This window comes from Clupea harengus, chromosome 7 (assembly GCF_900700415.2).
Source record: "Clupea harengus chromosome 7, Ch_v2.0.2, whole genome shotgun sequence".
NCBI lineage: Eukaryota > Metazoa > Chordata > Actinopteri > Clupeiformes > Clupeidae > Clupea > Clupea harengus.
The window spans coordinates 3,287,025-3,311,560 of record NC_045158.1 but is presented as its reverse complement, the minus strand read 5'-3'; the positions used below and the strand labels follow the sequence as shown (position 1 = coordinate 3,311,560).

Sequence of the window (24,536 nt, the reverse complement as noted above, 5' to 3'; positions counted from 1 at the left end):
AATTAATGATATCTTGTTTTCTTTTTGTCAGATGGCAGAAGGAGATAAGAAGGTGGTGGCCAAGAAGAAGCATGGCAGCCGTAACCCCGTCCTGGTGCGGGGCATCGGCCGCTACTCCCGCTCTGCCATGTCTGTCCGCCGTGCCATGTACAAGAGGAAGACCAAGGCAGCGGTGACCAAGGTGGGCATGGCTAGCAGGCCTCATCACATGGGGAAGCATGTATGGGATGAGCTCCAGACCCCAGGCTGTAGGTGGACTGATTAACTAAGGTCTGTGTGTGTGTCTGCTGGTTTCAGGTTGAGAAGAAGCTCAAGGTTAAGGCCCCTACCAAGGCCACCAAGCCAGTCGGTGGAGACAAGAATGGAGGCACCCGTGTGGTCAAGCTGCGCAAGATGGTGAGTAGGTTATGGCCAGACTGCGCTATGGGTGGACATTGATGTGGCCTGACAGTTGGTGAGATGGTCAGAGTGAATTTGATGACTAAGTAACCCTGTCAAAACTGCAACTTGTCACCAGTACATTGCTTGCAATCAGGGCCGCAATGTGAACATGATTTATTTTGTGCTGTGCTAGTATCATTGATCTGGAAATATTTGATGTATTCTTGCTCTAAGCATGTCTAATTTGGAGTCAGTATAGTTATAATGCTCTTGTCTTAAGTGTGGTCAGCAAATGAACCCTGCTAGTTATGCATGCTGAATAAGGACATGCGGAAGTCGGGCAGGATGGGATGTCTCTAGGAGGATTGGGATGCTCTAGCTAGTTAAATGGTGAACCGGTTGCGGCACCTGGGTGTTGCATCTGCTTGGCAATGTAAAGTCGTGTGGTCTGGCTGTGGAGGTTTTGGTGGAAATCCCTGAGGATCGCTTGTAAGTTATGCACTCTTGGGTACGCCTCCCGGTCAAGGTGTTCCTGATGACTTATAGTTCATCGTTTGTTCACCATTCTCTTCCTGGAGTGTTGACCCTGATCATCTTCATTCAGAAATGTCAAAAATAAGGACTTCAGAGATGATGCATGATTGCTGCTCATCACATTGTAAAGATCTCTATTCTAAGCCCTTAGTTCAGTTTCACCCCCCTCTACTCCACAACAGTCTTACTCCTTGTGCGTTTGAGTGACACAAGGTGTAATTCCTAGTCTTGGTAGATAGTTTGGTTAATCCTGATCATCTTTTTTTATGTATAGCCTCATGCCTGTGCTACAGAGGACATGAGTAGTTCTAGTTTAAGGCTGTAATTAATCCTAGTTTTCTTTTTGCCCTTCTCCCCCCCCCCCCCCCCCCCCCCCACACTATAGCCCCGCTATTACCCCACAGAGGATGTTCCCCGCAAGCTGAGGAGTCATGGCACCAAGTGCTTCAGCAAGCACACCCGCAGGCTTCGTCGCACCATCACCCCCGGCACCGTAATCATCATGCTCACAGGACGCCACCGCGGAAAGGTGGGTGACGCATACACATCACACACACACGCAACTTCTCTACATGTTTGAGTATGGGTTTGGTTATCTATACAGGGAGACGGGCTGTTTTGACTCCTTAAAGGTGTAGTGTGTAGGATTTAGTGGTGAGGTTGCAGATTGCAACCAACTGAATACCTCCTTTTTTTAAGCGTATAGGAAAATATACAGTGTCTGTCAGGTGCCAGTAGAAATATAATCTGTGACTGCATCAAGTAGCCATAACATCAAGTGATGGGGTGACTTGGACAGAAGTATCTATCGTGATGAGGTTTTTATTAGAGGTTTTGGTCAGGGAAAGCCGATGGTAATCCCTGTTTTCTGCCGGTCGTGATTTTAATTTGGCTTTGACAACGAATTTTTGCGCTCCCTTACTTTTTCTTGCGCTAAATAAGAAGTATGATCCTCCATTTATCAAAACTTGGTTAATATATTTATTAGCACTTCTGTCTTATGAGTCTCATTAAATCAGTCGTCCACAGTGTGCTCTCCAACTTCTATCTGTGGACATGTTGCTGCGGTGTTTGTATGTGCAGAATACCGTGTAATGGGTTATCACCTGGTGTCAAAGTAAATGGAGCATTCAAAACACAAAATGGTTAGCCAGCACTAGCAACCACGGACTGTTTCTTTCTTTTTCAACCTGAGCCTCCAAATTTAGGCTGTCTTTAATTTAATTTAGCCTCCAAATTTAAGTCTTAAATGGCACTGAACTAATTAATCTAAAAATAAGGTCTTAATTGGTAAAATGTCTAAATCAGTCTTTCAAAGGTCTAAAAAAATGCTAAGACATGGAATTTAATTGAATCAATTTAATTAGTCATGTATTAAACTGAGGCGGAACGGTTTACATGACGTAATGGTTCCGTTGTTTGCCAATAATCATATCGGCCACAGCTGCGATCCTCCATATGATATGTGCGAATAGGGTTTCAAATGTTTCTAATCGAGCTCTAACCCAGTGCACTGTGAGCTTGTATAGAACTGAAATACAATTTGTATGTAACGGATGGCTCAAACACCTTCCGTGCTTATCAGATGGGTCATAGATGCGCAAACAGTCTTAAGACCTTCAGGTAGAAGCTGTAGTGTGTGTGCTTTAAACAAGAGGTTCAAATGTGTCTCAAAGCGTTGAGATTTTTTGGCTTGGTTATATATGCACTGTATACGCTCCACCAAACGTATAAATCATCCCTCCAGTGAATGCTGTGCGCCAGGCAATCTGCATATCCATGCTCAATGGGATGCCCTCCTGGGTCAGCCAGGCAGCTTGAAGTGACTCTGGCCACGCAAACACACAGACCATCCCTCTACGCGCATCAGTGTCACTCTCTTCAAAGCACAAGGCATACACACGCACATAAACTACGCAGAGCCCACACAGCTTCGTGCCCACACACTGAAATGGGGCCGTCGAGGCCAGTCACTCACCCACGCTTGCTTGCACACGCGCTCTCTCCTTTTCTCCCTCTCTCTTCCCCTCCCTCACAAACACTGGCACTTGGCTGTACGCTGGCAGATGAAGCAGCCTAAGGTGTGAACATGCATAGACACCTACCCCCAGCTACACACTGCCCTGAATTACTGTTAGCTACACACACGCACACCCACACTCTTGTGGAAGAGGGCCAGCTCACTGCTAATGTAAGACTGCTGAACCGAACTGTCCTCAAACCGTGCTGATTAAAGGGATGAATTTTTGTATCACAACGTTATACCTTACTGTGTCATGACTTGGGTCAAAGGAATCATTAGTTTAATTTTGTGTTGAGGTTGTTTTTTTCCCCCCTCGTTAACTGGCCAATTTGAGAACTGGCCTTTCATCATGGGTACCAGTTCTTATGCTATTGCACCGTACATGCTTTTAACTTGTGCTCCTCTGGTCTCTCCTACAGCGCGCGGTCTTCCTCAAGCAGCTGGCTAGTGGTCTCCTGCTCGTCAGTGGTGAGTTCACCATCTTTCCCCCACCTACTGAAATGCTGGATGTTGTGAGCTTTCATATGAGTGCGTGTGAGGTGCTAATATGACATGTGGTCTTTTCCAGGTCCCCTGGCCATCAACAGAGTGCCTCTGCGCAGAGCTCACCAGAAGTTCGTCATTGCCACTGCCACCAAGGTGGACATCTCCACCATGAAGATCCCCAATAACCTGACGGATGCCTACTTCAAGAAGAAGAGGCTGAGGAAGCCCAAGCATCAAGAGGGCGAGATCTTTGACACAGAGAAGGAGGTAAAATACTTGTCTACTCCAACCTCAACGATAAACATAATGTATTATCTAAGGTGTAATTGGCTTACTTGGCGATAGCGGAAGACTTCCCTCTAGCAAATCCGCTAAATCCAATAGGCTTTATTAATGGTACATTCTCTGCGAAGAGCTTTGCGGATCTCAAATGGTTCTGTATAAATGTTTAACACCACAGGCCTTATGTCAAAAAAGTTGTTGTCCTTGCCTAAGACATTAAATGTTTAGTAAGTAGAAATGGCAAGAGGTTCATCTGGACAGTATAGGCCTGGGAATCTGGTAGTTTGTCAGGAGTTCCAGTGGAGTCAAGTCCAAGTTTGATCTGTCTTTACCCAACACACTTGTTGCCCAGTGCTGACATCCCCATTCTGTCCCAATCTTCCCCTTTGTAGAAGTACGCAGTGACGGAACAGCGCAAAGAGGACCAGAAGGCTGTCGACTCCCAGTTGCTCCCTCTTGTCAGGAAGGTCCCACACCTGAAGGACTACCTGCGCTCACAGTTCTTCTTGTCCAATGGGGTCTTCCCACATAAACTGGTCTTCTAAGTGAACTCCAATAAACGCTGTCTTTTTCCAACTGACACTCCGTGTTTGCTTATTTTCTCCAAGTCTCTAAGTGTAGATCACTATTGCTGTATTCAGTTATCTGACCAGGTCCTTTTTTTTTTTGCCTTCTGTGGATTGATATACATTATTTTACTTAGGGGTTGAGTTGGGATCTTGAAAGAGAATTTAGACTTGGTCATAATGAATGGTCCATAGAATGTGATGTACTTGAATGTCAATACATTTCTTATCAGGGATCATTTAGCACAGCGGTCCTCAACCTTTTTTGCACCACGGACCGGTTTAATGTAGGCATTATTTTCACGGCCCGGCAGATAAATAGCCTACAGCAAAAATAAAATAACGTGACCCGCATAAAAACGAATGTTAAGTGCATGAAAAATACAACTCACCATTGTACTGACTTGTACTTTATCCTAAAACAGTGGTTCTCAAAGTGGGAGGCGTGCGATGTCACAGACGGAGAAAAAAAAAAAGGAAGGGGACCTATGACTGTTTAGTGAAAGCTCCCTCTGGCGAAATGCAAAGGGCTAGACTGACACAAACGAATAAAATACGGTACAGTTTCATTTCTGATCCACCAATTAAAACGGAGAGTTATCATTTGAACGCGAGTTGTACCTACGCTTCCGTGTATAAAAGTAACTGCAGGGACAATTCTGGCATTCATGAAAGTTTTCTCATCTGGGATTCGTTTTCAACTTGGACCAGAATTTAAGAACGCTAAGTAGCAGTGGTGAATCAGCCAGATTGTTCTTAAGGGCTTAATTTGTGAGAAACCGTTGGTGATTGCCTTCACGTCAATTCTACATCTTCAGATTTAAATAATTATAAACATAAAAAATATGAGTATTTTAATCATTAACAATTACGTTTCACATTTAAATTCATGATTCTAAGAGGCATCGTAATGTTCTAAAAAAGCACTACACGAACACTGCAAATGTAAGTGAATAAATAAATAAGCATTAAACTCATGGACCGAAGCAGTTTTGAAGGCTTCATTGCCTCGTTTGCTAGCTTGTTGACACTATGCAGAGCGGACTTGGTGCGTGAGAGTCACCTGTTGCGATAAAACCGTATTTTAAGTCTGTTAAAAGAAGCTTTCTTTTTCTTGGAGGTCGTAGGCTTTTCTGGCTCCTCAGTTGGCCTTTTCCCCTCTCCAAAATGTTACGTCGGGGAAAATCTGGTCGTTTTTCAAAATAAAACACCTTTCAGACTCTAATAATTAATACAACGGAAATTATATAAATTATTTATTTCTTTGCGGCCCGGTAGGAAATGCCTTACGGACCGGTACCGGCCGCGGCCCGGTGGTTGGGGACCACTGATTTTAGCAGATGCTTAAGTTACATATTTTATTCAAAAAGTTGGCTATTACTCGAACAGGCTTAACAAATGGAAGTGGAACTAATTCACTAAAGCCAATGGAAAAGGTCATGTTCTGGCTACTGTGTATATATAACACTGCAGAAGATGTCTGGATTTTTCTTGTTTGCCTTTAAACCTAGACATTAACTAGCCTGCATGGAATGAAATAAGGATTGGACCCATCTTCAACCCAGTTCACCAAGAGATTGGGTGAGGTGTGTGAGCAGTGAGTGGGTTCACGGTAGCAGTTTATTTTTCCACTTTCTAACCATGAGGTGGGAAACTGACAGTAGTAACAAGCAGGCACTTTTAGTACTACTGGGAGATCCTCGGTTTCAGTGTTTGACCTTGTTCACTCACCAGTGGTAAATAGAAATGATGCAGTACTTTAGCTGTATGACTTGCTACACTTGTGCTTTTCAGTCAATACACACCAACGCCCTTCTTTGAAAATAAACCTTTTTCAACAAGCAGCTATGAAATCAGCCATCACCATGGTGATCATACCAGAGGGTGTCCATTTGGTGCTACACCTGCCATACTGAAACATATTTTACATGGAAGTGATGGATAGTTTGCAAGTTTAAGTTGCAACAATGTACATTCCTACTAGCCAATTCTGTGTGGCCTCAGACAGGAGCTTTTATCTTCAGCAAGTACCCCAACAGGAGCTTTAGCAAACCTACAGATTCCAGTGCATTAACACAAACTACTCCCCATTTCAACGGGACAGCCAGACCATTCCGCTTTAATTTAAAAAAAAAAAAGAGAAGAAAAAAATAAATCAAGTGACATTAAAACATTTCAACGGTGTAGAAAACAAAAATAAATACAAGTGTATCATTCTCTGTTTGCCATTCTCCATTCAAATAGCCATTTTTTTTCCTTTTTCAAAACAACAGAAACAACATAAGAAGCAGCCCAGAAACAGTCGGTCCCCAGGTCAGGAATGAGGAGCCTCTGCAAAGTCAGTCTGTTTAATGGTCAGTAGGGGGTAGTGGGTCAGGCCAGCCCTTCAGCCTGACTTGAAGAGAAGAATGGCAACCTGGCCCAGGTAGAAGTAGATGAAATGCTTGGTCTCATGGGTCACATAGCTGCCGAAGTTTCTTCCCACAATGCAATGCCAGGTGGGGTTGTACTTCTTGTCAAACTCCTGGTGTGGACAGAGAAGAGTGAGGTTAAGAACTATGATACTTTATAAGGATTATATTGGATGAAATTAATTACTTCGTGTGCTTTAATTCCATACTCAGGGAAAGGCAAACCAGACAATATAAAAGCCCTTGGCTCACAACGTCTGTGGCTGGTAAGGTTAGCCTTAAGCTTTTCAATACACAGATGACACAATCCTGCTCTTTATCATAGTAAGGTTAAGGAAAGGGTGGATTCTCTGTGCTGTGCTCAAATGAAAAGCTTGATTTTCATCACCCCACCAATGAAGGAGACATGAAGCCCATCACAATGTCTTTAACAGACGGTGTTGAGCGACAGATACCTTTTTGATGTAAGCAGCAATGTCTTTCTCGATGTTGTATTTCTCCAGGGCCTGGGTGGCGCACTCCACGGCGTCCTGCTGCATATCTTCGGACATGTCCGCATTTTTAATCACTGCCTTTCGGTCAGACATGGTGGCTCTGCAAGGTACATGTAAACATTAAGTTAGGGCCGATACAATGGCGCACGCAATTATGTAAACCACTGGATGTCCAATAGACAGCGGTCTAAGAGCACGGTGGCATCTCCACGCATCTACCACAGCTGTGCCGGAGCAATCAATCGCACACCCCTTTAACCACGCTCCCATTTCATCTAACTAAAAGTGCGGCCACCATCTTTCACGCTAGAGCGGTCTGACCAGAACCGATCTCGTGCAGCGTCTTTCTGGCTTAGCGATCCGTCCAAGCGGCGGTTATCGTGCAAACACCAGTTACATAATGGCTGCACATGGCATACGAGTGCCATTATTTCATCTTTGTTGCATAACTATCTCAATCACCGCGCGGCGGAGCTCGTTCCAAGCTGTGTGCATGGTTTCTATGGATACACCCAATTGCATATTCAGATCAATTTCATTCCAATTGCCGTCTCTGGCTTGAAACCATCGTCACATAAACTTGTCAAACATAGAAAATATGCGCTTACTAAATATGGTAATGTAAACAACTGGAACTCATAGAATAGCATTCATAACGTTAATGTTACATGATAACGTTAGTGTTTTCCCATGTAATCACCTAACTAGCTGTGAATAAAGATTCATGTGGGCAGTTACTTAAGGGCCCCATGACTCTACACAGTAAAAATAACGTTAACAGAAATGAACTGTTATAACGTTAGCCTAACGTTCGAATAAAATAAAACTGCAAACTGGAGTCATGTTAGTTTAACCTACTCAATACACAGCGTTTGCGAGTGTTTTGGCTGAAATAGGCCAACTGACAAGTTACAAACGTAAATTCCTTCAAAATAATAGGGTAGCTAGGATAGGTAACTTAAGTAACATTAACAAACGTTAATGTTAATGCTAACGTTAAGTTACCTAAAAAGCAAGCCTTGGGCTCGTTTCAAGCTACCAAGCAAACTTGGGAGTACACTTGCCTAATGTTGCCATGCTAACGTTATCATCATGCGACAGTTTACTTCTATCAAACGATGTTTTAACTTCACGTTACCTTACACGCTATTAGACTAGGTAATCTGGTCAACTACGTTAGCAGTCTGACTATCCTAACTTGCTCAATATAATAATGAATGGAATACAGGTTAACATGACGGCGAATATTTCAGAACCCCCCCCTCCATCGCTAACTTCCATTTTTTCGCAATCATGCAACAACATTATGATACATTTAGTTCTTTCGATAAACTATTGCACATCCACTAGGATAATACGTTTGCTTACCTTATTTCTCGGCGTTGACTAGAATCACTGAGAACGCGTACAAGAGTGCAACGACACAACTCCCGCTAGAAGGTTGACTAAAAGTATGGTAGGTGTGTAACTGACGCAGGATTCGCGAGTTCTTGATCTTGATTGGTGATCATAATCACACTGTCTCACGCCATTGGATCATCCTTCAAGGTTTTCTCCGGTATTTCTTGCTGCATTTTATTTCAAACCATCATGCTTTGCGCTTTAGACGCGTTATTGGTTCCCACGGCAACCAATACTTGGAACTGACTGGAACGTCTGCTTCAGGGCTAAATCCAAGGCCTCAAGCATTCTGTTTACAACCTCGCTACACTCGCGTAGTCGAATCTGACGTGGATATGAAAATCGAAGCAAAATAATTGCAATATTCTAGTTTAGTTAATCTGAAAGACGAGATTCCGTATGCGATGTAGGCCGTCTGTTTCACTGAATGAAGACAAATATTAATTTATGGAATCACTGTTAGTCGCGAAGCATCACATATGAACATTTATTTGAGATGCTGGGTACAGTCGGCAATTTCCAGACAATTCATTACGATAAGCATCAGACTATCATGCATTTGCGAATATTCCGCAACCCTATCAACACTACAAAATGGATGCACACCTACTAGTCCGGACTGCGGTCGGATTGTCCCTACTATCGTCGTTTCCTAACCACTTTTGACTTCGGTGGAAAACGTCATGAGATCAAAGAAAGATGTCAAGTAGAATTAATAAGCACTTCGGAAAATACTTCACTCATTTAGGAACCTTCCTAAGCAAATAATACTACCCTGACTTGTGCCAGCCAGGGCTCTCGTCTGAATTTCTGTTTGCCTTGGTAATGTGCACTCAGAAGCACGTTGTTAGAAATTGGGTGGTCTCCAATTTATGCCCACAGACCGCATCTCACCACAACTACAGACTAGCGGGGCCGCAAAACAGAGAGGATAGTGCAATTGTTGTCCCCAGACTTTATATCGTCTCCATCTGTTGCGCTGGACCCAGTTCTCCTTCAAATAGGCCTACGAGATCAGATTTATTATGGCAGATCAGTTAACTGAGAGCAAAGTGTTTTTTCTGTACAGAAAACGTCAGTATTAGCTTCCTGACATAATTGCGCTGCATTTTAAACAAAGAGACTATCAAGTTTCTTTATTGGATTAAGATAGTACATTTGAAGACCCTAAACAGTCTTGGTACAATAGAACAGATTTTATACTCATCATATTAGGCTGCTTCACTTTACCAGGCTTTATGGCTTAAATTAATTTCCAATGTATGCAGTTGTCCAAAGATGAGTTGAGGATGGTTTAAAATATGTCCCCAACATATAACATGTAATTATAGGAAATATTCAAGCTTTAACATTATCTTAAATATCGGAAATGTACTAATTGTACCAGTAATGGCATGATAGACTGTGAGCCTTGTTGATTCTTATGCTAGTTTCATTTATAATTTTGGTATGGCTTCTGAAGCACTTATTAGTTTTATAGTTGATAAATGCTACATAAATGAAGTAGACACATTATTGTATCAGTCTGTACATAAGCTATTTTCATTTTTTTTAATTATTATTCATCACACACTTCCCATAGTCACACATTAAATAAAATGTTTCATTAAACATTTCACTAACAAAATTAGAAATATTGACTGTAACAAATGTCATAGTAGATATCACACCATTCTTCCTTTTTTCTTAGCCCCTCTGTTTTCACATTGTGTTCTCTTAACAAGGTAACGTCACCTCCACTGATCCTGCTGTCTTCATGTTACATCCATGATTGCTGACTGCAGCACTTTAAAAGATTTCAAATAAAATAAGCAAACCACTTCACCATCATAACATTACATCAAACTAAAACTCAGCTTTGCAGTCTGACCAGGCGGTGTTGCTAGGCGGGCTTTACGCTGACTAAATCTCTTTGCACAGACACATTGCAACAATTGGGAAGCTGTTAAGATGAAGGAGTTGAGAAGTTCTGATCTTCCAGGTCTTCCAGTCTTCTGTTCACTTATCCACTTACTCATTGCTCCCTGTCTCACAACGTCACAAGGGTCTAAACTCTGTGTGTGTATGTGTGTGTGTGTGGGCTCAGGAGTGACACAGGAGACTGAGATGCTGGTTCAGCCTCCATCCTCTGCCTCTGCTACAGGAATGGCTAGAGGACCAGAAGTGACTGCGTGGTTGACATAATTTCCTAGTGTGGGTGTGTGGGGCTCCATGTTGCTGTGTCTCTGAAGTTCTCCAGATTATATCCAGGACCGTAGGTAGTCATGAGCAATGAAGACGTCGACACACAGAATACTCCTGTGTACAGTACATTTGTGTGAAATCCTTGGAATCTGTGACTGGTATAAACCCTTAATCCAACCCGAGAAAAAAATACCTAGTATGCACACACACATACACTTTGCTACTCACTCAGTCACTCACTCACATACAACCAGGCAGGCATACTTCAATATGGGAAACATGACTTAAATAAACATGAATAAGGCTAGAGAAAATACTGATTCACAAACTCATTCCGACATCTCTTTTATCCATCTTTCGCTTCCCTCTTTCTGTCTTGGACTTATTCAATGCGATCCTTGGGTTCTCTGTATTTCCACTGTATGTAGTCAAAGATGTCCTTTTCACTGTCCACCAGCAAGGGCTCCCCAGCCATACCTAAAACAACAGCATAGCGTCACCGTTAAAAACAACATCACTGTCACCAAAGTGGCACTGTTACCACGGAAAAAACACCATCACAAAACAAGTGGTTACCATTGACAGCAGCGCTGGATGCATTATACAGTGTATACATAAGTCTAGTATGGGTTCAGTACTGGTGCAATAACTGCAGACGGCTTTTCTGTGCTAATAATAATTTTTAAAAAGCTCATAGAGACTCAAGAGGTTATTGATTGGGCACTGATGATGCTGTTTTTCTTCCAAACTGACACTAGCTATTAGTGTTACTGTTGCTGAGTAGCAGCCTATCACGGTCATCGCTCCAAAAGTGTGCTGGCTTTCCCTCAGTAAGGAGTCCCTTTCTCCTGTGTAAGCAACGATCCCTGCAGCTACACAGATACAACCATAGATGGTGGCCATAGACTGGAAGCCTTTTGAATAGGCACTGGCACCAAAACATTAATGCAAAGTGAAAATATTCCCACAACTATGTATGGTGTCTAGAGTTTTGGTCAGTTTAACCCCCTATTAACCCAAAGCTTATTGGCTCCTCAGAGGTGACCATTTTGTTTTGCATACCCTGGTATATTCACTCACTCTATGCCAACTCTGATCTCATATGAAGGATGCTCAGATAGAGACTACAGGAAGAGGATTAGAATGCAGAGGAGCTGATGTGGATTTCAACTGCATCTCTTTTGGGCTTGGAGACTCACCGGTGACCCCTAGTGGGCGGATGGTGTACTCATTGAGGGTGAAGCCCATGTCCAGCGCGTGGGTCCTCATGTGTTTGTTGAAGACGTCGCTGCCTGTGAAGTACAGCACTCCACAGAAATACTGATCCTTAGGAATGATCCTGGAGAGAAGGGAGAACAAGTCTTAATGAATACACTTCAAATCAACTTAGTCTGTCCCTTAATCGATTGTGTCTTTAAAGAACAAAATATATAAAATCAGTATGCTTGATTTGCCTGATTGCCCTCTAATGATCCTGGATATGCACAGAAGAATTGTCCCAAAGAGAGGTTACCATACCATAACTTGGCCAAGAGAGACCAACTTTACCTGATGTCAAGAGAGACCAGCTTTACCTGATGTCAAGTGAGACCAACTTGACCTGATGTCAAGAGAGACTAACTTTACCTGATGTCAAGAGAGACTAACTTTACCTGATGTCAATGCGTCTGTGAGGGTACTCCTCTGTTGCTTCTGGATCATCCTTTAACTGCATCTGACACACGCCCTATAACCATATTCAGTATTAATCTGTGATCAACACCATATACTAATATACACTATAGTGTAGTACATTTGTGTTTATACCAGTTTAGTTTATGATGTTTGTTATGGTTATCAGTGTTATATACAGAAATGTGTTATATCTAGTTATATATCTATAGTCTAGTCTAGTATATCTAGTATATCTAATATGGGCTACTTCTTTGTCATGTTTTGTCTCACAGACAGGGCGGTGGGGCGTGTGCTGACCATATATTTAGTGTCTCCCTTGGACAGTGTTTCAGTGATAAAGCCAATGGACTCCAGATGTTCCACCACTGCATGCAGCAGCTTGGGCTGGAGAGAGAGATCATATACACACACACACAGCACAAATGAAGAAAGTCATTAACCATCAATATGATGAAATCATATATTTGTGCTCGTCCAAGTAACACATGGTAATATATGCACAGGTTACAGAATAAGAATACTTTTAAGCAAGGTCACTCTGGTAATATACACACACAGGGTATATACAGTATAACCAGTTTGGGAATATCTTAAGAAAGGTCACTCTGGGAAAGTTAAACAGACATATGAGAGTTGTATGACTGGCGGTGTGCAAGTTCAAATGACAAACTTTAGAAAAGGTGACGGACCTGTTTCTCTGTCTCGGAGGTGTAGTCCGGGTGGGTCAGCAGGATATCAATATCACCACTCGACTCTGCACCTGGTGTCAGGACCAGACAGGACTCATCATCACACAGCTCTCATTTTGACAGGCAAGAGACAAACCTCAACCACAAACCTCACAAGCCTCGTCACAAATCACCCAAGACGGTGTAGTGCTAAAAGGTACATGTGGGATGTCAACCCAAAAAGACAACACCTCTGTAAGTCACTGGAGATCAAATATTAAATAGTTACATGTTATCAACGATCAATAAACAGATGGCATCGGGAATGACATGGACTGATTGTATACTCTTTATTATCCATTTATAAAAGTATTGTAATAGTTCACGCTCCGCTGTCCTACCTCTCCTGTAGCTTCCACAGATGGTGCCAATGTACACAGGGTCCACCACATCCAGCTCCTTCAGAATATGGACCTGGATAACAATGCAACAACATAGGAATATATCACAATGATGTGCTCAGCTTTTCTGATTTATCGGAACTGTACGTCATGTGTTAATACACAAGACTAATACTCATAACCTGATTTAATTCTGGCTACAATAATTCATGAAATGTTTCTGTTTTAATGCAGTCATGTTGTCTTACTCCCTGGAAAAACACAAAAAAACAAAAGCATGTTATAAAGAGTAATAACTCACCTCCATCTTCTGCATCTCCACACGAGGAATACGCTTCTCAAAGTCCTCAAAGTACCTGCAACAGAGAGAGAGAGAGATCATTGACACTACCATACGTATACCGACACACACACACACACACACATACACACACACACACACTTTGTAAACATTCCAAAACAAACTACATTCAAACATGCCGCATGTGATTTCTGGGTTTACTCACTTCAGGCCAATCTGTTGGTGGTGATTGAGCTTGTGTTCAATATTCTTCAGATCTAAAGAAAATTCAAACACTTAATTAAATGCAACAGAGAATACACGGATAGGAGCAGACATTAGATTGGGAAAAACTAAATCACAGGTCACAATAGAGGTAAAGAAACAAACCTTCCAAAGTCTTTACGCCGTCCTCAAAAAACTTCCTTGCAGCAGCCGGCCTAATGACAGGGGGATGCAGAGAGTTAAAGAAACACTGTTACAGATGACTGTTAAAAAAAATCATCACAAGATGACCAGTGGTAATCAAAGAAAATCAACCGACGATGGTGTATCATGGAGATTCTGTGGAGTGTAATACGTGTAAACCATACCCAATGCCTGTGACTCTCGTGAGGAAGTTGATTGAAGAGCTGGTTTCATCACCGCGGATCTGTGAAACACAACCTTTAGTCAGCGCCTTATTTCCAAAAGCCACCTCACAAATATTCTTCTGGAATATTCAGCCAAATTCAGTGAGAAGACTAAAATAGTAGCCCTCTATCACATTCTCTTAATAACTCAGAATGAGTAAGCAGTTACTCACCTTCTCTATTTTACGCAGTTTTCCTGTAGTCAGGAACTCGTCAATCTTCTCTGCGATAGTTTTTCCAACTCCGTCCTACAATGGGATAAAAAAAGATTTAACACATTCACTAAAAAGTGCATTTGTAAACTGATCCAGTAAATCAATCCAGTAATTTAAAAAGTCGGCTAACAAAAGTGCCCGTTACCAATTTCTTAGCCTCTGTTCCACTTTTGATTTTATTGGGGTATTTGCTAATTGAAGCCGCGGCTTTCCTGCAGAAGACATAGGGGATGTATGAATCAGTCAACCACAACCACAACCAGGCAAGAACATGTACGTCCTTTGTAGTTTTGAACAGACAAATATACTGAACTACAGACAACAATTTGAAGCAAAACAAGCCACTTCTGTGGTGTCAATAAACTGTGACGTACACACACAAAGCATTTGTGAAATACAAATATTTACCTGTAAGCATTGTATTTATGGACCGCCCTATTCACGTTTCTTTCGTAATTGGCCAACTCTGTGAGAAGTGAGAGAGAAAGGTTGGGTTTGTCTGTCAAAAATCAGCAATTCTCAGCATCACCAATATTTCTGTTCACAATAAGGCTTATTCTGTGTCAACACTGCTGTTGACTTGTGTCAGTAAAGAGTTAAACAGGTCCTTTACGACAGTAAACCATCTTTCAGGCCTGCATTGACCAATAAGAATCCAAGCTATGTCCATTTAAATGGTTAGCTGTTGCGATTCTACGTTGTACACGTTAAAAATAATGCACAGGCCACCAAGCAATCGTGGAGACATTTGTTATGTATTGCACGGTATGTTAACAAACAGCCTAATAGCAAAACATGTGGATGAGTGATCTTAGGCTTTTGTTGGCTTTGTTACCCAGGATTGTTGGCTGTCACATATGCATTGTTAGCTCATGTTAGCTGCCTACTTGGCTAACATGAGCTATCCACAGCTTGTGCGGGATGTGAGACAATATAAACATCACACTTGTTTCGATCGAAAACCTTTCATAGATTTCTATGCGCAGTAAAGATAGGTGAAAATAACAAACTCAAATGGATATCAGTAATGCAAAAGTTAGCCAAATGGCTAACGTTTGAGAGCTACCAACCAGTGCCAATGCATGATAGCGCTTACCGATGAGAAAGTCGGTGATTCCCTCATTCAGAGTTTCTTGTGGTGCTTTTCTTTTGCTCATGTTTGCAGCTACACAACTGTCCCAAATCAGTAATGTATCTAATATGACTGGCGTGTGTATAAATATATTTAAAAATAAATATCTGGCCAACTCGTCAGGCCAATCGGACAATGAGCAAGCTTGCAGGCCGAGTGGAGGGGGCGGGGCATCTGTATTTCGTCGTTGGGATGTTGGTGACGTATTAGAAGAAAAAAAATGGTCAAGATGATTACTTAACAGTAACACTCCACCCCAATAAACTTTGTAAAATGAATGCAGCTGAAAATAAACTTCTCACTGTTGCTATACTCCACATTACTTACAAACATACAATATTTATTAAGCGTTTTCAAATTCAGCGCACTGCAACAAATAATTCGTGGTTTCCTGCCTTTTAATACAAAAACCAAACCATAAATACGTATTGAAGCATTGTGTCAGGGATATATATACTTTGCTGAGATCTACAGTGGACGCTCTTGTAGCAGGAAACCATGCTCCTATGGTATTGCAGTGATGAGTTCTAGAATAATCTCTTCACAAATGTATGATTAACATCTGCCTGCATGTGACTGTATGCAGTTAATCAGTCCCTCTAATTAGCTGATGAACAGCAGTTCAGCAATGAAACAGGATAGCATAGTCAGTTTTACAGAATATGATAAACTAGGATCTGCTTGTTTTGTGGATACCAACACTACATTCACAAGGTCACTACATATGGATAATTACAAAGTTATTACATCTCAGTGGTCATTACTTCAGCAGTTATTCATTACATCAGATTAAAGATTGTCCTTCAACACCCGACAAGTCATAGATGACTTGATCTGAACAACCGTAACACATACAAAAGTGATCAATAATAAAGCATTTATCCAAACGTGTTTTTCATACTGGAGAAATTCTAACAGTGGAGCAGATTGAACCGATTCAATAACCGAAGATTATTTAGTCCTCATCAGACCTCTATCAGTGTCTTCTGTGCTGGCTCAGACTACAGTGCCACAGACACATATGTACCAGAATGCACTACAATGAAACTGCAGTTGGGCGGAACTCCTTCTTGGCTTTTGGTCTCTGATTATTATTCAAAAGTTTTTGGTTGATCCCATGCTCCAATGATGTTTTCAGTTGGAATTAAAGATTAGTGATATGCTACAAAAACAGTGACAGGGCTGGTTGGCTGGACTGAAAGAGAATCTGATCATGCGCTAAACTACCCTGAGGGAGAATTATTTCTGCTCCAAGCCAAACTCTAGCCCAGTGCGAGGCTCAGTCTCTGTGCTGCAAATCCAGCCCTGTCAGACCCTCTCAGCGTCAAGTTCTTCCTCTGCCCAGCGGAATCGCTGCTTCATCCGGACCTGTCTGTGTGGAACTCTGGCGCTCTGTACAGCACAGAGACCAGCGGCGGTTACGAGTCGATTTTGACGAAGACCTTGTCGCGGGAGAAGATCTTGATGGCTTCCTCAAGCTCAGAGAGGCGCCGGTCCAGCTCCGTGCGTCTGGAGCGAACGCCAAGGCCGTCGGCCCTTACTGGGAGAGACAGCAGCTCACTCACCAGTGCCCTGTGAGCTGGAGGCAGAACACAAACAGAGGGTGAAAAAGCGGCACCGAGATGTATGTCAATCAGTCTCTGGTGTAGTCTTCATGTATTGTGTATTTACAGTTATAAGTGGGTATTAGTATTGGGAGTAACTTATAAGTTATAAAAGAAAGACGGAAAGAGGTAACAGAGTGAGGTAACAGAGAAATGTGTTGTTCAGAGACTACATTATACTACTAATTCTAAGTATACTGTGAATGTACTATTCTGCATTACTCATCAGTTCAACACAAAAAAATAAATATGTAATAAAAGAAGATTTTTGTCCCCAGCTTTTCAAGGACTATAAAACGAGGAGTGATAGCTATCTGAGTGTGTGAGTGTGAAGCTACTAGAAAGAGTGTGTGTGTGTGTGTGTGCACATGTATGTGTGTACATATGTGTGACGTAAACAGCAGGGGTGTGCTGTTAATGTCAGCACAAGCAGAGGGTCAGGATTGCATAAGCGAATGACACTTGGAAATCGAGTGAGAGAGTGTGTTTGTGTCACATATGGTTCTCTGTCTTTGTCTCTGTCCCCATCTGTGTGTTTGCGTGTGTATGGATCCTCTCTCTCCACCATATGTATATATGTGTGTGTGTCTTCAAGCCGTACTCTCTTTAAGTGACAGGAGCGTCTCCTGCCGGTCCTTCTCTGGCATCTGTGTGTGTCCAGCTGGGATTGAGGGATCAGGAGTGTTTTTCTTCCTCTCATACTCCTCCTTCTTCCACTGCTCCTTCCTCTCTACCAAACTAAAGAAAGAGAGGAGAGAGAACAAGACAGAGAGGGAGAGAGAGAGAGAGAAAGTAAAACATTATGTGATTGCAGGAAAATAAAAGCAATCGAGCAAGCAAGATGAACGTAAGATGCATCTAACTCAGTGTGTATTGTAGTCTTGTGTCTATTTACAGTTTCTATACTGCAGATGGAGTAACTTGGGAGTGTTGTTAGTGTAATTAATGAATGAATAAATGGGTATGCTTGTGCATGCTTCACATACATTGTACAGAGAACATAGTGTTGGCGTATGTTGTGGGAGCATGTTGTGGTGCACTGAGAGTATACTATGTGTTGTGCATGTAGTGTGTGATTAGGGGGCATGTTGTGGTGCACTGAGAGTATACTATGTGTTGTGCATGTAGTGTGTGATTAGGGGGCATGTTGTAGTGCACTGAGAGTATACTATGTGTTGTGCATGTAGTGTGTGATTAGGGAGCATGTTGTAGTGCACTGAGAGTATACTATGTGTTGTGCATGTAGTGTGTGATTAGGGTGCACTGAGAGTATACTATGTGTTGTGCATGTAGTGTGTGATTAGGGTGCACTGAGAGTATACTATGTGTTGTGCATGTAGTGTGTGATTAGGGTGCACTGAGAGTATACTATGTGTTGTGCATGTAGTGTGTGATTAGGGGGCCTGGGACTCACTACTGTGGCACTCTGCCCTTCTCCGCGCTGGGTGGGGTCGCGAGGTTCGTGAGAGACTGAGAGCGCCTGAGGGCCGTCTTCCCCGCTGTGCGCGCATTATGGCACACAAAGTCCACCATGCGGCCCCTAACCTGCAGCTGCAGCTGCAATGGCACAGGTCACACTCTCAGGCAAAACACAAACACAAACTTGAGCATATTCAAGCCATGGTGAGCACATGTAAGGGACAAAACATCAGAAATATCAAGTTACTATGGCATACTACAGCCAATTGCCCTTTCATAACAGAACGTTCTAACCTAATGTTTTAGCTACCACTGAGACCCCAGACATACAGTAATTATGGACAGACTATGGAAAGACTTCTGTTGCAATAAAAGAAAATGTGTTTCTGTGTCTGAATTTAGTTTTCATGAATCGGTAGTGCGTCTGTCGAGTGTTTGAATGTGTATGCTAGATGTCTGTGAGGTCAAGGTTATGTGTTTAGAGGTGCAGTGTGTGTTTTTGCATTTATGAATGCTTGTGCTTGTAACTTGTAACTGTGAGTCTGTGTGTATGTTTGCTGATTTGAACGATTAGGAGTCATATCGTTTATGACAATCGTTTATAGTTTGACTCTGTTCTGTTCATTTGATGTGTGCATAATGTTTATGTGTGTCTGTGTGTGTGTTTGATGCGATGAGTGTGTATGCATTATGAAACCATGAGCCCCTGGGCCTGGACATGTAAAAAAAAAAACTCCCCTTCGCTCCCTAAATGTAATTAATTTTTTTTTCAACAGCACAATAACTAAATTTACCTGTACCTCAACAGGATTTACATCGCACATACAATTTTTTTAACACAGCGCAGGTACACTTAATTAAAGCCAACAGCAAATGAACCAAATACAGCTCTTTCAACCACAAATAAGAGATACATAACAGCGACTTCACGCAGAGGCTCTGGCTTAGGGGCCCCCTGAGCTCATGTCAAGAATATGGATAGCTGGCACCCTCACCCACCTCTGAGCTGGAGAGGGAGGGGGCTGAGGGAAAGGATGGCATAGCCGAGGATGAAGAGGAAGGTCGATTCTGTAGCCGACCTGCTGACCCACTGGCAGAATGAGCTCTCAGGAAGTTCTGACACTCAGGCTTCATGGGGACACTGTTTTCCTACACACACAGAGAGAAAGAGCCAGAGGGATGGAGACAGAGAGAGAGGAGAAGAAAAGAGGCAGAATCAAAATCAGAAAGCCCAAGTAAACCTGATCACCCATTCCTACATCCCGGGGATTCAAGCCCAAGTGGATGCTACCAGAAGTCAGTTTTATGACACAGGCAGGCTGAATCTCTCTTGACTGTGCTTCAACCACTATATTCTACTGGGTGAATTTCCTGTGCTCAGTGACTGTGACTGATTGGCAGATTAATTGATTGATTGATTGACTGCAGCCCAGGTTCCCTTACCTGGAGCTGGGTCATGACTCTGGGTTGGACGTCCCGGTATTTGGGGGCGGTCCAGAGAGCCTTGACAGGGAGGGGACGTGAGCATTCCTTCTGCGCCTCCTGCTCGCGACACTTCCTCTGGATCTCTCTGAGCCGTCGCACATTCTCCTTACCGAAGTCACGCACTGCAGACTCTACACAGGAAGTGAGAAACGGGCAACAACGAAGGAGGACAGAGGGTTTAGTATCTACAGACTGGAAAAGAAACTTCTCCTTTCCATGCTCCTGAAGTAACATTGTTGATTAGCTAGAGGAGTGTATGGCTCGGTCCAAGCCACTTTGATTGTTTCCCATTTACAGAGCCAGGACTGCGCAGAAATACTGGAGTTTTTTTTTTAAGCGCACACACTGGAAAGACAGCTAGTTTTCTGAACTCGATGAAATGTTTAATGGATTATACTCAAATGGTAATAAATGGAAATGTGGAATAAATCTGATAAAAAATACTTCGAGCATCTATTCCTTCGCAACTTGTGGAACTACATGGATTTTTACAGTAAAATGTCACAGCCCTGTGCATAAGCCAGTGGAAACTATGGCATCACAATAGGGTGTTAATTAGGGTCACAGAGATCAGATCTGTGTAATCCCAAGCTGATCAAACGTAGCTAGTGTCAATTGAAGGTAATCCTCAAACCTGGCCACAAACTCTCACACCTCAATTCAATCCTCTGGTAGACAGTTACAACACAACACAATTCAATCTGAGGCAAGAAATATACTTTTAGAAGGTTTCAAAGCCTATCTAGTCGTCACAGTTGTAAAGCAAGGGGAGCCGTTAGGAAAGATGAGCATGTGTTATTTTGCATTCAAAATAAACACGAAGTGAGAAAGACAGCATACAGTTAGGTTTCAAAGTGTTTCATAGCTGCACTTCACTTACTGTGTTTAGGCTGGGGAGTCAGGGAGATGCCCTCTAGTTTGAGGAGGGACCCTACAACACCTCTCTGTCCCCGTTCCAGGATGTGTGTGGCGTTGGGATTGATGCGGGGTGGCCGTGTGGTTCGGGCGCTGTAGGAGCCTGGGTACAGTGCAGGGTCTGGGAACAGTGGGCCAGACAGCAGTGGCGAGACTCCGGGCACCGAGTTCCCTTCCAGGCGACCACGGGCTTTTCAAATCACCACACAAGGGACCACAGAGATTTAAGAGGCACCACAGATATGGAAACTTCATCAGGCAATTTTGATTTGTATTTTGCTATGTCCTTGTCCAAATTAGTTCACCACTGACCATTTCATTGTTTTCAATTAAATGTCACATCTGTTTTCATTTTCATCAATATTCTACATTGTCAAATAACATTTGTTTAATCATCTAATATCTGACAAGTTCTTACCTGAGGACGGTCGCTTGTAGTACTCAGGGAAAAGTGTGGGGTCCGGAGGGATGGGTCCCGATATCAAAGAAGGACCCTCGCACATGGCAGAGCTGCAACACACATACTGGACATGACTATCTACGACCCAAGACGAGTCAGTGATGTTTCCATACACACCTATAATCCTGACAAACCGAACAGCTGATCAAACGTTTATAATCTTCTTGGTGTGTCTTTTCAGACATCACACGGTTGGGAATCGGTTTTACATTGTTTATATGTTTCATCGAGGGGAAAAAATACAGTATTCAAAAAAATGAACAGCGAGTTGACAACAATGATAATTTAATTGGATTGTAGCTGTGATTATTTTTTGGCTAGCTTTCCCAATTCGTTAGCGAAACGAACCAGGTATCGCTAACGACGTTAACTGACGTTACATCGGTGTCGCTTTCCATGTGATAGAAATTAGCCCTCTACTTTTACATAGAAAATGCAAATGACTTCTATTGTCGAATAATGCATTCACACGTCCTATTAAATTCGCTACGCGAAAAAAAACCTTACCTTTCACAGTAACTGTGTGCGATTAACTTCGACAAATTTAAACTGTTGCTGGTTAGTACGCACAATGATGACGCAACACAACAGTCTGGACCCAAACATTTCACCATGGCAACCACTTAAAGAGCCAGTCCCTGAAGACTTGGCCGCAAGTGCCTCGGTGGTCCGTTAATGCCAATGTGAAAATGTCGTACTCCAACTCGCGTAATTTGCTATGATACCGATTGTAGTATGTTTTCCCCCACACTCTTCAAGCAAATGGCGTCACATATTCAAAAGCTACATTTTGTTCAATGCATTTGCTTTCAAATGACAGAGGGCTTCATGGGGCCTGATAAATGCAGGGTAGACCCTAAAAGCCGCATAGATAAGTGTTCATCCAAAATTACACTGTGTCCCCCTAGCCTACTCACTGTAGAGATACGTTAGTAGGCTACAATTTAATGAGATTTGAACTGTCTTGTTGTGGTGTGTGTTGTCAGGAATTTAGCTATAGCCAAATGTGACTATGCCTACCAATGGCTAAGCTGTTCTGCTTGGGTTGGTTAAACATTGCATATGAGAACAAAAGTGTATACTTTAAAATAGTATATATATACTTTAAAATAGTATATAGGCTACTAAATGATATAGGCTTATGTGACTATGAAGCCTGAATGCCAACGGACATTAGCGAGTTTAACTTGCATGACTGTCACATAGCTGTGTGAACGTCAGATTAGACACCACTATGGCGTCATAATGTGGAAAAGAATGTTTATTTCTTACCATGTGTCTAACCATTCACTTTGCCAACTAGGTGTTTAGACGCCGCAAGTCCTTGTCCATGGTGCTAACGTTCATCAGCCTTGCCGCAGATCCAAAGATTGCTATGAAACACCTGCGCCCCAACAACAAAACACCACCACCACCACAACCACCAAGTCCGGCTAAAACGCCAACCTTCCAGGATAAAAGTAAGTGCTCTCACCACTACTTATATATAACATCAGGGAAGCCAGCTCGCTTAACATCTTTAAAAGAAAACTAAAAACGTACCTCTTCACATTAGCCTTTAACTAGCTACCACTTCGCACTATATATATATATATAAATACTTTTAATTTAAATACTTTGATTTACTTGTGATATTAAGGGGTTAGATTAAATATATCTCTGCAGTTTTATTTTCCATCTTATGCTATGCATTTTATGTATTCAATTTTATAATTGTAATAATTATTATTACCATATTATTTGTAATTTATTTTTTTGCACCATATCTGAGTTTTTATGTTTCTTTGATGTCTATTTTTATGTGCATGTAATTTCTTTGTGCACGTTATGTATTTGCTGTAAAGCACTTTGAGCTGCATTCTTTTGCATGAAAGGTGCTATATAAATAAAGTTGTATTATTATTATTATTATTATTATTATTGTTATTACTTTGAGAATGTAGGCTACCGCTGCTTAGACTGCAGGGGGACAAAGCCACTATGGAGATAAGCTATGACCCTTGATCATAGAAACACACGGGCCTAGCTAACATATCATTGATCAGAACCCACGACTATGTATTGCTCTCTGATAACATTGTGTAGGCCTACTTATGATAATTGCACATTTGTACCATCTGACAAGCACGTCGTAATTATTAAACAATGAAACCATGTGAGTTTAATAGTTTAATAACAGGTTTACTATTCATATTAAGAGATTTTACCTTGTGTTTTTGTTTTATTTTTGTCTTTCATTTTTTGTCACTTTTCGTAGTGACAATGTAATCACGAAAGGTGTTTGTCTAACATACATGACAATATATGATGATTAGACCATTATTTTTTAAATGGAAAATTGGAAATAAAATGTGCTGCCACTAAATAGCTCGTGTGGGCAAAGAAAAAACATCTTTCGAAAATACTTTTAAGGCTACCTGACGTTATCTAACATGGGTTAAGTCCGAGTTAGCCTACTGGTTGCAATGCCACAGCTCTTTCCCCATAACAGCTCTTTAGTTCTTGCTTCGGTACGGTATCTTGAAATCGTATCGTCAGGAGACATTAGGTTAAAAAGGCACGCATGATCTTTCATTCCAATGTATTTTCGTGGAGTAGCCTACCCTATGTTTTATGGGCTATACAATGAGCTTTATATCTAGTAGGAGTGGCCGAGTTTGAAATACAGTTGTTTATGTTTTTACATTAATAATGTCATAAATGTGCAACATGGATAAATGCAATATGGCTTATCGGATTAAAATGCAGCTGTTCCGTTCTCAATGTCAATTACACAATCACGTCAACTCCCGGCGCGAAGTGAAAGAAAAGGGAGAGGATTGCGCATGCTCAGTGCGTTGCCCCCTCGTTAGTTTCTCCTTCACAGTGCCCTATTGCGCGAGACAGGAT

At 42.0% G+C, this 24,536-nt stretch overlaps 5 protein-coding genes across 10 annotated transcripts in view; 2 read left to right on the top strand and 3 right to left on the bottom strand.

The window, feature by feature from the left end:
* Positions 1–4,286, top strand: rpl6 (ribosomal protein L6). The gene is made up of 6 exons (XM_012825504.3): positions 1–181; positions 298–396; positions 1,301–1,444; positions 3,358–3,406; positions 3,507–3,691; positions 4,099–4,286. Exons 1-6 carry the CDS (start codon positions 32–34, stop codon positions 4,249–4,251), a joined length of 780 nt encoding a protein of 259 aa, XP_012680958.1. The 5' UTR covers positions 1–31; the 3' UTR covers positions 4,252–4,286.
* A 2,076-nt stretch (positions 4,287–6,362) lies between these two features.
* dynll1 (dynein, light chain, LC8-type 1) lies at positions 6,363–8,667 on the bottom strand. The gene is made up of 3 exons (XM_031570191.2): positions 8,546–8,667; positions 7,139–7,277; positions 6,363–6,796 (listed from the first exon to the last, which is right to left on the bottom strand). Exons 2-3 carry the CDS (start codon positions 7,268–7,270, stop codon positions 6,659–6,661), a joined length of 270 nt encoding a protein of 89 aa, XP_031426051.1. The 5' UTR covers positions 7,271–7,277; positions 8,546–8,667; the 3' UTR covers positions 6,363–6,658.
* A 1,423-nt stretch (positions 8,668–10,090) lies between these two features.
* Positions 10,091–15,931, bottom strand: polb (polymerase (DNA directed), beta). The gene is made up of 14 exons (XM_031570185.2): positions 15,729–15,931; positions 15,041–15,098; positions 14,778–14,844; positions 14,591–14,665; positions 14,379–14,437; positions 14,176–14,225; positions 14,012–14,063; positions 13,807–13,861; positions 13,506–13,578; positions 13,126–13,196; positions 12,734–12,820; positions 12,415–12,488; positions 11,962–12,101; positions 10,091–11,239 (listed from the first exon to the last, which is right to left on the bottom strand). The coding sequence occupies exons 1-14, from the start codon at positions 15,787–15,789 to the stop codon at positions 11,145–11,147; spliced, it is 1,017 nt and encodes a 338-aa protein (XP_031426045.1). The 5' UTR covers positions 15,790–15,931; the 3' UTR covers positions 10,091–11,144.
* A 152-nt stretch (positions 15,932–16,083) lies between these two features.
* On the bottom strand, positions 16,084–22,235 carry enkd1 (enkurin domain containing 1). Its single transcript, XM_031570183.1, has 8 exons — positions 22,155–22,235; positions 21,606–21,697; positions 21,153–21,377; positions 20,231–20,403; positions 19,787–19,936; positions 18,783–18,925; positions 17,970–18,106; positions 16,084–17,343 (listed from the first exon to the last, which is right to left on the bottom strand). Exons 2-8 carry the CDS (start codon positions 21,688–21,690, stop codon positions 17,183–17,185), a joined length of 1,074 nt encoding a protein of 357 aa, XP_031426043.1. The 5' UTR covers positions 21,691–21,697; positions 22,155–22,235; the 3' UTR covers positions 16,084–17,182.
* A 727-nt stretch (positions 22,236–22,962) lies between these two features.
* The window catches only part of vdac3 (voltage-dependent anion channel 3), a 14,104-nt gene continuing 12,530 nt past the window's right edge, over positions 22,963–24,536 (top strand). For 2 of the 6 annotated variants that reach the window (XM_042708195.1, XM_042708194.1), the window contains exon 1: positions 22,963–23,107. In XM_042708195.1, coding sequence (XP_042564129.1) covers positions 22,978–23,107 — 130 coding nt within the window. In that variant the 5' untranslated portion in view covers positions 22,963–22,977. Of the gene's footprint in view, positions 23,108–24,482 lie in introns of those variants that run through there. The other 4 variants (XM_042708196.1, XM_031570187.1, XM_012825501.3 and 1 more) reach the window with 3 other exon arrangements.

Coding starts and splice junctions, on each gene's coding strand:
- enkd1 (XM_031570183.1), bottom strand. CDS start 21,690: ATGTGCGAGGGTCCTTCTTTGATATCGGGACCCATCCCTCCGGACCCC. Junction 19,937..20,230: donor GAGTCATGACCCAGCTCCAG/GTAAGGGAACCT, acceptor CTGTGTGTGTAG/GAAAACAGTGTCCCCATGAA. Junction 18,107..18,782: donor AAGGGCAGAGTGCCACAGTA/GTGAGTCCCAGG, acceptor CTCTTTCTTTAG/TTTGGTAGAGAGGAAGGAGC.
- dynll1 (XM_031570191.2), bottom strand. CDS start 7,270: ATGTCTGACCGAAAGGCAGTGATTAAAAATGCGGACATGTCCGAAGAT. Junction 6,797..7,138: donor TTGCTGCTTACATCAAAAAG/GTATCTGTCGCT, acceptor TGTCCACACCAG/GAGTTTGACAAGAAGTACAA.
- polb (XM_031570185.2), bottom strand. CDS start 15,789: ATGAGCAAAAGAAAAGCACCACAAGAAACTCTGAATGAGGGAATCACC. Junction 14,845..15,040: donor CATAAATACAATGCTTACAG/GTAAATATTTGT, acceptor TGTCTTCTGCAG/GAAAGCCGCGGCTTCAATTA. Junction 14,226..14,378: donor ACGAGAGTCACAGGCATTGG/GTATGGTTTACA, acceptor CCCTGTCATTAG/GCCGGCTGCTGCAAGGAAGT.
- rpl6 (XM_012825504.3), top strand. CDS start 32: ATGGCAGAAGGAGATAAGAAGGTGGTGGCCAAGAAGAAGCATGGCAGC. Junction 182..297: donor CCAAGGCAGCGGTGACCAAG/GTGGGCATGGCT, acceptor TGCTGGTTTCAG/GTTGAGAAGAAGCTCAAGGT. Junction 397..1,300: donor TGGTCAAGCTGCGCAAGATG/GTGAGTAGGTTA, acceptor CCCACACTATAG/CCCCGCTATTACCCCACAGA.